The following is a 12,296-nucleotide window of genomic DNA, read 5'->3' as shown; positions in this document are numbered from 1 at the left end:
CGGGACTCTAGCCCCACTGCCCATGGTTGACTGGCCACGCAGGGCCACCTTCCTCTGCCGAAACCACAAAGGGCAGCGGACCCAGCAATGCCCTCACGCCAAGGCAATGATCTACGGAATGGACGTGGCTCTCATTTTTGCCCACACGAAGTCAGAAAGCGAGCAGGCAGTGTGGGATTCCGGCAGTAAGCTTGGGAGCGAAGCACTGGTCTCTACACGTGGAGGAGACAGAGCAGTCTGCCCTTAGAACTCTTCAGAACCAAACCCCAAAGGGCACGGTGCCCCCAGGAGGGAAGGGTGCCAGCAGCAACGTCCAGCCACCCTGGCTGAGCTGAGCCTCCACTAGGTACGGCCTCGGACGTGCGCGTGGATCACGTCCTCCCATGACCCCAGCACCTGGCTCCTGTCCTGGCCACCTTGTTCATCCCTCGTGAAGCGTGGCCTCAGCAGCTCGGTGTACACGGGGATGACCTGTGTGCCAGGCTGCTGCCCGAGCCACCTGCACACAGCACGCCCCCTGCCGAGCCCTGGTGCTCTCCTGGTGAAGGTCAGGGGGAAAACAGCGCGAATGTGCACCAGAAGGAACGGTCTGTGGGTTGGGAGGGTAAACCGATTCTCTTGCACTCACACGTTCCTGCAGAATCCTGAACACTCACAGACACGAATCCCAGAGAGCCTCAGACCCTGCCTGGTGAGGCTCAGATGCCAGGGGTTGGGGGCCCGGACCCCACAGCTGCCACCTGTGAGCTCACATCTGCTGGGTGTGAGCCTGCCCAGTGCTGCCCCAATGGGCACGGGACTGGAGGACCCAGGGGCGGCTGCAGAGCAGGGGTGCAGGGTGGGCAGGGGAGACATGGGGTGGAGGGCCCGCAGGGGGAGGGGAGGCCCGGGGGAGCACACAGGGGCTTGGCTTTCATGGCACCAAACGGCCTTGTTGCCCCTGCATCGAGGGAAGACTCCAGATCCTCTAGAGTCCAGGGAGGGCTCCAGGCCAAACAGCTTCTGGTAAGTCCCTGAGTCAGGCCTTCAGTTGGGGCTGGGGATGGAGAGGAAGTCTCTAGGGAGAGATGCACCCTGGAGTGCGTGTGTGGGGCCTGGACAGGTCTCGAAGCTACGTGCATGCTTACACGTGTGTTTGTCCTTGCGTTTACATGCACACACATGCCTACAGCGTGTTTCTTCTCTAAATCACCCTGGAGCTTGAACTCTCAGCCTTCCCAGATGGGACACAGGCCCCGATTCCGGCAGGTGGACGTGGGGGGCGGGGGGCTGCGGGCTTCATGCAGGCGCTGTGTGGTTTTGACCAACGACGGCTAAGAAGAGGGACCGGCGGGCCCTAGGTCAGGGGCCAGGGTTTCCAGAAAGGACCCGTGCGGAGCATCTAGAGAAGTGTGGCCACGGCTGAACGACGGTTTAACGGAAACGTCCAGGGCCGTGTCCTTCAGCAGGATCACGTGCTTCTGGCTGCAGAGCCGGGCTCCACTCACCCAAAGTCAGCGAATCTTCCCATCTCTCCCAAATTCAGCTCGGAGGCTTAGACAAACGCTGCATCGCAGAGACCGAGACCGTGGACCGGCGGTGTCCCGTGGAGCCTGCACGCACACATGCCCGCTCCTTCCGCACGCCGCCGCCTGGGGCAGTCCCTCCTGCTCTCTGCCGGAGGCCGCTGCGTCCACCCACGTGAGAGGTCCCGGGGTCGCCCTGGCGCTGGCCGCATGCAGACTCGGCGCCGGCAGCGTGTCCTCGTGGCTCTTCCCTCGGGTCACGGTGTTGCCGCCTGGCGCCAGCATCCCGCTGCTGCTCTATTGTCGCGTCTTCTCTTTCCGTCCGGGGTCCCGCTGTTCCGCGTGGACACATCCTGCTCCTGAGGATTCGTCTCCTGTGGTTCCAACATCAGCTTGCCGAACGTGGCCTCTCAGGGCATGGCGCGGCACGTCGCCCCCACCCCCGCCGGCCTGCTCGGGGTGCCGCACCCCTACACGCTGCTGCCTCGGCGGTCCCACCACTAATTTACCCACCTGGACTTCACTTCCGCGGCAATACTTGTACAAGTTCTGCGTGTTTTTTAATCTGCCTGTTTCTTTCAGGGCGTGTTGTTTGTTTCTGATTCTTTCATACTTTTAATCCTTCTAAACATTCTTATTTTACAATTTCTATCAATTATTCTGGTGTTCATCCGATCTTCTCAAGGGCGCACCCTCCGTATGTCGGGCTTTGGACTACAAGCTCGCCTCCCGTGGACCTTCATTTGGGGGACAGTAAACGTGGTGCCTGCCCTCCATCTGATCGCCCCCCGGATACGAGAAATGCAGGCGAGGGGCCAGGCGCTCAGCTACAAATACTCCGATTGTAATCCCGAAAGCTGCGACGTGCTAGGACTTAATTCTCTTCCTTACACTTTGAAGGAAACCCGGGAATAACCTAGGCCCCAACCTCACAGCAGCTGCAGCGTGCCTCCTGGAGCCTCGGCCAGAGAGGACGCTCCCTGCCCCTCGAGCACCCCTCCTGCGGGCGGACGGCCGCGGTCTCTCCTGTGTGGCTCACTTGCACCTGACCCTCCTCTGTCCCCAGCAGCCTGTGAGTCCCATGGGGGCATCTGTGTCCATTCTGCACCCAGAATGGGGCCTGGTTCCGAGGAGCACCCACTTAGTAGCCCCAGGACTTTGACAGAAATCCAAACATGGTTTCCAAAGGTCTCTCAGGAAATGAGACGCTGCCTGTGCCCGGATTCCTCCTGTGAAAGGGGTTCTTTTCTCCTCACTGCGGGCGGCTCCCTGATGCCGCCCACACCCCCACGCTCCCTAAAGGAGACACCACTGCCTCCCGGCTGTGGGCCAAACCCTCAGCTGCTTCTCAAACTCTGCACGAGGATGGAGGACCCACTGTCCTTGGTGGCCAGGGTTTGTTCACACACGTGCACACGTGTGTTCTGTTGTGTTGATACATTTCTGACCACAAGGACGCTGACCACCTTCACTCCACTGTGTATCTGACCCCAAGGGGCAATGGTGGGGGGTTCCCACATCCCCACGATCAGCCCTGGGGCACTGAGAGGGACTGGAGGGGGACGTGACGGCACAGCGATGCTGGCTCTGTGTGTGTGTGCGCCCGCGCACACCCGTGTGGGGATGCCTGGGTGCACATGAGCACATGCATGTGAGCGCGTGGCTTCCATTGGTCACCTACTGAACATTCCTCTGTTTTGTGCAGCCTCAGAAAGGGACCCTGTTAGCCTTCCTGGGCCCCGCACTGCCTCGGTGGCCAGAACCTGCCCGGAGGGCATCCACACAGGTGGCATCCATGTGATGTGGTTTTGGAATACAGGTGAGGTTTGGTGGGGTCCTGAGCCACTCCTCACAGATGCCACGGCCCGGGGTCTGCAGGTACCCGCGCTATGGCGCCCACACATGCTCCAGCAAGTGCGGCCTCGCAGGAAGGAAGGAAGGAGCCGCTGGCGTGGCTCAGAGCAGGAGGGACTGAGGACAGCCTGTCAGACCAGCCACCCTGGTCCCGGACAGCAGCTGCGCCTGGGGAGGGAGCCACTTGGACCCCACCACGTTTCACCACATTTCTACTTGCTGAGCATGTAAAGGAAAATTAAAGCAAATAAATATCTGGTTTGGAATGGGTTTGAATCTTCCAGTTGCTAAAACAGTAACAGAGCCACTTTGGGGAGGACCCAGACGTCCAGGGTAGGGTCTCTGTCCGCAAGGGCCCCCCTCCCGAGCTTGTCCTGCTGTGCGCCCACACCTCAGCCCACATTCACACAGCCCCAAGCCCCTGTCCGGGAACGGACGCTTCTCAGGTGACACCGCCTGGAAACATATCCACACACCCCCCGAGCTGGCCCATCCGGACGCAGGCCGGGCGGCCAGCGTGCTGGACGCCACCCCCCCCCCCCCACGGTGGGACCAGGAGGGGACAGCGCCCTGGGCTCCATGAGAACCGTGGGGGGGAGGGGGGAGTGTGGCCCCTGGGGCCAACTCCAGCTGTGAGAGAGGTTCCTGATTAGAAATTATGTTGCATTTCTGTTGAATTGATAATTTGTTTCTCTTTGAGATTTTTCAGAAACATGATAACCAATTTCACATGTATCTTAAACATTCTTCTTGATTACAAAGTGAAAAACAGCGCGGGCATGTGTAGACAATGATAAAGCAGCCTGGCTGATCATACGTATCTGTCAGAAGCCGTCCCAGCCACACAAATTCCACTGTTACTGCAGAGACACCAGGCTGATAAAGAAAAAAGAGCCCGGAAAATCAATGCGCCTTGAGCTGGAGCAGTTGCTAAACACACAGAAAACATCTCTATCCAACAGGCCGAGCGCTGTGAAGATTCCCAAGCCCTGCCCTGGGACAGCCAAGGAAAATTTAATCTCTCCAAATCCTCACCAGGGCACTCCATCCTGCCGCCCTGACAGCCACACTTATAATTAATTATACAATTTCGATGGGAATATCGACTAAACAAAGCTATAAATCATAGAAAAAGTCAATAGGCATGGACACATTCAATCATGTCCCGGCCAATGATTACTACTCTTAAAATACAATAATTATTTCCAGAAGCCAGCTTGAATTAAATTTCTGTCAGACGGGTACAAGACTGGTGCTTGATGAAGGGCGCGATGGATTTTGGGGCTGCGTCCGGCACAGGCACATCCATCCTGTGGATGGGTTGTTTGTTCCAGTGGCCGTGGGGCTGTGTGCCTCCCCACCGGGGTGCGATGGCTCGTCAGACCATTTATCTTGTCCCCGTGGCTGGTCTGGACGACCCCGCTTCCTGTGTGTGATGGACGTGGAGGCGGCCCGGGGCACAGAGCGCGCACACTGGTGTGACCCTGCGGGGCATTTCTGAAGGCACCGAGCGCCCGGGACCCTCAGCAGCAGCAGGATGGTCTGGAGAAGCCCCGGCAGACCCCTGGGGAAGGTGCCAGGCCGGGCGCGACTCTCTCCACGTGAGATTCCGGACACACACACGACAAAGGGGCATGTGGGTCTTTCCAAAACAGCCACGTGGAAATCTACTCTGTAACTCTGAACTGCATTTTTTCATCTCTGCCTAAAATACATTCTCCTGAATATTCAAACTTTCCTCCATCTTAAAAAATTTCATATGCTAGATAAACACAGACATAAAAAGTGCTATGTCCAATGGCGACAACACTTGTTTCTAATGGTAGCAACACATGCTTCATCCAGACGCTAACAGAGAAAGACAATGACCATGGGTCCGTGTGCGCGGGCTCCCTGTTTCCAGAACGCACAACTTCTCCCTGGCTGCCCTATGCCGCCCTGGCTCAGACCCCACAGCATACCCTGCTCACCCATGTCCTGCTTCTTCCGGAACATTCCAGGCCCTGGCTGCCCCAGTGCCACTCCCGTGTCCGCTGTTTGCCCGCTTTGTTACCGCCCTGGAGGCCTCACTGTCCCCCCGCGTCAGGGGGCTGTCTCTGTACCAGGGGCCCAGAGAGCCCACCCTGCCTCCAAGCTCAGAAAGTCACGCAGCTGCCCAGAGAGTCTCCCGGGTACTTCCCCTGCAGCTGGTGCCCCCCAACAGTCCTGTCCCCAAACCTGCCCCTCGAGCTCGCCTGTGCCCCGAGTGCTCAGGCCCTGAAATCACCGGGTTGCTGCACTCTTTGGCGTGGACGGCAGGTAGGACAGGTCCTCACCCTGGTGCCTCCCGCCTAGGGAAGTGGACTGGGCTGTAAGCGTCTGCGTGCTGAGCTGGGCACTGCAGGGGACATAGGAGGAGAGTCAACCTCGCCAGGGCCTGAGGCCCCCTGAGGAAGTGAGATATGAACTGGCCAGGGCCAAAGGGCACAGTGCCCACTGGGACAGGCTGGTGGGAAGGGCAGGTAAGGAAGATCAGAGCATCTGCTGGGGCAAAAGTAAACCCAGTGCCCGAATGGGGTGGGGGTGGAGGGGACAGAGAGAACCAAGCAGTGCGTGAGGCCTCAGAGACCAGAGCAGGCTCCAGGCTCACCTGAGGTCCATGGGAAGTGGCTAAGGGCTTGGAGCGGAGGCCTGACCCTCTGCGCGCGGGACAAGCCCCAGGCTGGGCCCCAGGCTCGGGGTACGCTGATGGGGCTCTTGGGCAAGTAAGAGGCAGTGGCCCCGGGGTGGTGGACACAGACCTGGTGGGGGGACACAGGGCCACGGAGGGAGGAGTGGATGTAGGGATGGAGGCGGGAGTGCAGTTCCTGGCCAGCAGTGTGAAGGAGGGACACAGGACCGACAATCTGCTGCCCGGTGGGACCGTGCTATCTCCCAGCACTGACACCTGCCAGCGTCCATCTGCACACAGACCGGAGGGATCCTCCCACACACGGACGGGAAACTGAGGCACAGGTGTAGAGTACTCAGCACGGCCGGGGCCTGAGGGCGGGGTGACAAGACCAAGCTGGGGCTCCCAGATGCAGAGAGATGAGCACAGGGATGGCGGGGTGGGGCATGAAGTCCAAGCTTTGGAATAAAGTGTCCTCGAGGTGGGTGACAATGGTTTTGGTGGCGCGGAGGCCAGACTGCAGGGCGTGGGGGGACTGGGAGATGAAAAGGGGGACAGCTATGCACAGAGCCCCGCAGAGCGGGGGTGGGCGGCAGGGAGAGCAGACAGGCTGGAGGGCAGGCAGGCGGGCAGCAGGTGTGCTCAGGTGTCCCTACCTGCCGGGGCACCCGCCCTTAGGGAAGCCTCACACTTCTGGCACGCGCCACGCAGGACCTGCCTCTGCACACTGCAGCCCGGGGGCCGTGGGGTCAGGAGCCGTCCCCTCGTAGACTGGGACTGGCCACAGTGGGGCTACCACACATGAACTGCTCATCCACCAGTACTCTGTTACCGCCCAGCTGGATACCCCAGAAACACACTACAGCAGGCCCGGATCACGTGGCGGGTCTGGCTGCCCCTGCTGCGTCTCTGGATTCTCGACGGCGGGCGGTGGTTTCAAGGCAGAGGAGTGGCTCCCGCAGGACCAGGTCTCGACCAACACGCACTGCACTCTGCACACACACGCGTGCACACACGCAGCCACGGGGAGGCCTGGTCAGACGTGCACACGGAGCCCAGGCCTGTGCCAGCCGCTCTGAGCACCTAGGGCGTGAGCACCCCACCTCCCACACGGAGGGTCTCCAGACCCGGGGTGGGGACTGTCCCAGCTGCAGGTGCACGGTCCCGGGGGCCCAGGACCCCAGGGGCATCTGGAGGCAGCGCTCACCGCAGTGCCGTTGTTGTCACGGAAAACCTCCTGGTTGAAATAGTCGAAGAGTTTCTTTTCCAGCTGAAGCATAACCTGCAGAGTGGAAGCGGACGTCAGTGCAGGCGGAGCGGGACCACGCCTCGAGCAGTCCCTGCGCTCACCAACTCCAATGGCCACGGTGGCCTGCTGTGGTCACGGCCCTCAGCTTGGGGTGCGCTTACCTTCCGGTCATTGTCCGACTCGCGAAATATCAGCTTCACGACTTCATTGGTGTCGGCGGCGCGGACAGTCTGCATCGTGGCCTTTGTGCAGAGAGTCTGGGAAAGACACAGAAGGGCCTCAGTCCCACGAGAGGGGCCCACAGCCCGTCTCCTCAACGCGATCAGCACACTTCCTGGCCTCTCTCCCTGACCCCGTCCTTTCCAGCCCCTCCACGTAAAGGGACCGCGGCAGCAGGAGTGTGACGGGCACCCCATCCAAGGGCAGGCCTGTCGGCAAGCGCCGCACACCTGGAGCGGGCCCTGGCCTCCTGCCCACCTCTGCTCCCGGGAGCTGCCCCACAGCTGGCTCGGCTCGGACCCTGGAAGGTCTGCTGGGGCTTCACTGAAGACAGCCCTGTGCAGGGCAGGGGCGGGGAACTCACTGCCGTCTCGTGCTGTCCCCGTGGCAGGCTGGGGACACACACTGCCACGAGATCTGCCCCATGGGCAGCAGGACAGGACGGGGAAGGCAACACCAGGGAGAACAGAGGCCACGCTGGGTTCGGGGGCAGACATTGACCGGCTGAGGGAGGGAACAGCTGAACAGGCGGGGAGAGGGACGAGGGAGCAGGGTCAGCCCCATGGCCGCACCGCACAGCCCAGGTCACGGCGAGCAGGCCACCGTCTGATGGACTACAAACTAAATTAAGTCCAGGTTTGTTGAGAAAATTCTCCCAGTCGGAACTGGGTGTGAGGCAGGAAAGGCTGGGGCAGGTGCCAACGAGTGGCTCCCTAACGACAGAACGACACTGGAGACCCAGGGCAGCAAGCCGGCTCCCGGGGCCCCGAGCCATCAGGGCTACTGAGGAACGCATGTAACAAAGGAAGTACAAGGGACTTGTCCTTGTTCAGAAGGAGAGCAGCACAGAGAGAAGGCAGACTGGACGCGGGAAGCGGGGGCCCCCAGCCCCTGCCGCTGATGATGCTCTTTCCTTAAGGAAAGGTCACATGGGACCAGGGTCCATGCACACAAAATGTCCAGAAAGGGCACATTGAGGCTGCCTGGGACTGAGACTGGTGCGTAAACCAAACCGCAACGGAGCTATTCTTTAAAAATGACTAGAAGAGTTTTATTTAAAAAAAAGAAAAAAGACCACTGCAAGAAAACAACTAATTTTGACTCACAGGCCCTTGTGAAGTTGTGAGAAGCCCTTCACCCAGGGAAGAGCGGGAGAGCAGGCCCGGGTTGGATGGGGACCCCTCCTGAGCAGGGACCCACTGGGATGAGCCGCAAGCCCCTCCAGAGCCGCGGGGCAGACCCCTTCCAGGTACGCAGGGGGCGGGCACGCACATCGCCCAGCATGGGGCAGGGGAGGCAGCGGCTGCCGTCCCCACAGCGTCCTCCAGGACAGGCCATTGACATTCAGAGCACAGATGAGTTAAGCAGGTCAAGCCCCCAAAGTGGCTTTTGGACTCATGTGTCACAAATCAGTCTGGCCGCCTTCAAACAGTGCGGATTAGAACAAGCGCAGGAACAATCCGTAGCAGAGCGCGGCCACCCTGCCCACCCCTGCGTCCCGAGGAGGTCCAGCTCCATCCAGATGCTAATGCGCTTAAGTGGCTTAAGTGCTTCCTTGAATGGGGGAGGGCTCCACAGGCAGACGGCCATTGTAGCCACCCCAGGACGCGATTCAGGAAATTCTTGGTTCTTCTCCCAAAGGCATCTGCTAGAAACTTTTTTAAAAAATTGCTTTATTTAGCCATTTTGGGCGGGCTCCCAAAGTATAAACATCTGATCAGCCCAGGCGCTGGGAGAGAGGCCGGCGCTTTCTCCGCACCCTCCCACGGAGCCACCTCATTCACCAGGTTGTAAAGAAGTGATCAGGCCCCGGCCAGCCTGGCCTCGGCCTCCTCTCTGCTTTCAATCTGCAGTCATGACCAGCCATGCAGAAACCTGCAGGCCAGGGCCTTTCCGCTCGCCTACTTACGGAAGGGATTTTTCCTTTGAAAGGAGAAAAAAATAATACCCAAAATGCTATTTTTTAAGAGCTACCTAAGATTTATTTCATTACCAGCAGCCACACGAAGGGGCAGCAGATAGGACAGCCCCGCACTTTGTCTTCTTGGCACTTGGAGTGCCGGTTTTTGTCTTGGAATCTCACGGGACCGCTGTCCCCAAGGCTGTCCACCTGTTGTGTGGATAATGAAATTCTTGGGTTTCTTCTCAGTCCAGATAAGTTCTGAAGCAGGGCTGCTGGACGGGGCAGCCCCAGGACCCAGGGCCCCAGTGTCAGCCCAGAGGGCTATTTCCAGTGCTTTCTGTGGATCCTGAAGTTTACAGCCAGCCTGACACAAAGCCACCAGCGGTCGGAGGCACCTGCGTGCCCCGCCCATCCAGGAGCTGAGTCTGTCCCAAGCGCTCCCACTCAACTGCCACCATGCTCCCCCACGGTGCAAAACCCGACCGAAGACGCGAGCACCCCTGGACCCTTCCAGCCGGGCCTTCAAGATGCAGTCTTGCAGAATCCACTCCGTACCCTCTGCTGCAGACAGAAAGGCCCTGTGGTCCGAGGCAGCACGGACGGTGAGCAGGTGGAGCTCAGTCCCCACCGCAAGCATGCGCTGGTCTGACCAGCACCTACCACGTGCATGACAGAGCTCCAGGCTCCTGGGTTTCCGGGAATGCCAGCTGGCTGGATCGGACAGGTCAGGAAAGTCCTGAGTTCGAGTCTCCTTTTGGGCCTTCCTGAACAAAGTAAACAAACTGGGCTGATCTGGGGGCAGCTAGGTCTGTTAGGAAGTATGTCCCAAAGTTCCATGCGGTATGTGCACATAGACCAAAAACATCTGAACATAAATTTGAAAAATTCCATCAGGAACAGGAACTAGGTAAGGCAGCTTTAAACAGAGGGCTGGAAGGTCTCCTTGTTTAAACTGCTTAGTTTCCAAACGGTACACGGAAGCCGTAGCCGTGTGTACCCACTCGAGGCGGCAGGACCCACGCCTCCATCTGTGTCCAAAGCGTGGTCTCTGAGCAGGTTCCCCGCGGTTTGCCGTGAGCTCAGCCAGCCGAGGCAGACTCTCAGCCGAAGTTTCCAAAGGACCAGCTCAGTCCCGGGCAGGCAGGCGGCCTCTGCACGTGCCAGGACTGGGGGGCTGCGAGCCGGGCAGTGCAGAGCCAGCGGTCGAGGGTGTCGGGGTGAGACCATGGGGACCCCGTAACAGAGGGTTCCTGGAGGAAGAACTGGACAGTGAATGTGGAGCAGACATGGGGGCTCCAGGGACAGGCACTCAGGGAGCTGGCGAGGGGCTGAGGGGCCCCCAGGTACAGTGTCTTCAGTGTGGGGACTGTGGTGGGGAGGAGATGGATGGACAGGAGACAGGACACGGGCCGTGCTGGGGAGGCAGTCTCTGGAAGCGGGCCCGGGCCACAGGATGTGGACAGTGGAGGGGATGCGTGCACCAGTGCAGGTGTGAGTCCAGAGGCCTGGCGGGTCCTTCCCTTCTCGGGGGCACGCCTTTCCATCCTCCTGCTTCCCTCTACCCCAGAAAACGCAGGAAGTTGATGTATATATTGGAAGCACATTTCGAATTTAAAAATGTCTACTGAACAGGAATGGGGAGTCCTGCCTCTGTCCGCAAGGCCTGTGTGGGCTGGGAACCTGCGTTTGGTTGTACTCTCCCCCAGAGTCAGGAGAAGTCCCCATGGGAGCGGGCAGGGGTCTGGTCTCCCTCAGGCCTGGAAGAAGCCCACCCCCCAGGCCCGCGGACGCACATCACTCTGCATATTTGGATGCACTCAGGGAAGGCACGGGGGAAGGACTGTTCCAGAATGCAGTGAGGGCTGAGTTGGGGCGAGCCTGGGGTCAGCAGGCTCCTCATCGGGGTCCGTGAAATCCCATCCCCAGAGCCTGTGCAAGAACCACGGAGGCCACAGTGGCCACAGAAGCAAAGCTAAGCTCCTGGGAACATGGGTGCCGGGAAAGGGCCCTTTCTGCTCCCGTGACTTCCTCTTACCGCCCACGTATCCTGGGTCCTGGCAGTCTGCACATCCTGTCTCTGTGCTTTGACGCAAAGTCACCTGTTTGTTGGTGGAGCCATGAACCCCCTTCCTGCAACTCTGAGCCCCCCTGTCAGTGACGGCCGGGGCCCCAATGAGGGCCACAGGCACCCAGAAAGTTCTCAGCAGACGGTCTGCATGACTTGACCTTCCAGAAGCATTCTGAGGAGGGCCCGCTCCTCTGGGAACAGGATCAGAAGGTCCTGGAAGAAGGTGCCCTCCCGCCCAGAGCACAAGGGGTAGCCAGGGACGCACATGCAAACTCCATCCCTGCAGCCTCCTGACCTGACCACTGGTCCCAGCAGAGCCCGTCCCAAATCAGCACAAGGGGGAAGGCCGGCACCTCGAGGACGCCAGGTGCTCCTTGTCTGGCCTGGAGCGGAGCTTTCCAGAGGGGTGAGCAGGGCCATTGTCTCGGGGTCGCTGTCCCTCCCCCATGGCTGCACAAAGAGGTGGGGCAAGGTCCAATCCCGACTTTAGTCAGCGATGAAAACCAGTCGGGCCAGATGTCCACAGACTGTTTAACGTGCAGGGAGTGGACGACCGTGCCGGGGCCGAGACGTCCTCAGCAGGGCCGCTCAGGGCTGCGTTAAACAGAACAGAAGCGAGCCCCAGAGCCAGCCTGGGCCCCGCATCCAGACACAGTGCAGGCAGCTTCGAGGAAAACACTGGAGCGAATTCTTAAGGAATTAAGAATTAAAAATTTCTGCAGCCGCAGGAATAGACTTCTCTTTGTTTTCAAACTGAGACCACTGGGGGAGGCACTGGGACCCTGGAGAGCCTCACCGGGCCCCCATGGCCCGGGGCAGCGTCCTGGCCACATGTTCACCCTCACCTG

General features: G+C 59.7%; 1 protein-coding gene across 3 annotated transcripts in view; it reads right to left on the bottom strand.

Annotated features, from left to right (window-relative positions):
• Positions 1–12,296, bottom strand: part of INPP5A (inositol polyphosphate-5-phosphatase A) — a 173,131-nt gene that overhangs the window by 13,137 nt on the left and 147,698 nt on the right. For all 3 annotated transcript variants that reach the window (XM_032423024.1, XM_032423025.1, XM_032423023.1), the window contains 2 exons: positions 7,420–7,515; positions 7,217–7,291 (listed from right to left, as the gene is read on the bottom strand). In XM_032423024.1, the coding sequence (XP_032278915.1) occupies positions 7,217–7,291; positions 7,420–7,515 (171 nt within the window). The remainder of the gene's footprint in view (positions 1–7,216; positions 7,292–7,419; positions 7,516–12,296) is intronic.

Source organism: Phoca vitulina, unplaced genomic scaffold, assembly GCF_004348235.1.
Source record: "Phoca vitulina isolate PV1807 unplaced genomic scaffold, GSC_HSeal_1.0 scaffold28, whole genome shotgun sequence".
NCBI classification, from domain to species: Eukaryota; Metazoa; Chordata; class Mammalia; order Carnivora; family Phocidae; genus Phoca; species Phoca vitulina.
This window is presented reverse-complemented; position numbering and strand designations above follow the sequence as displayed.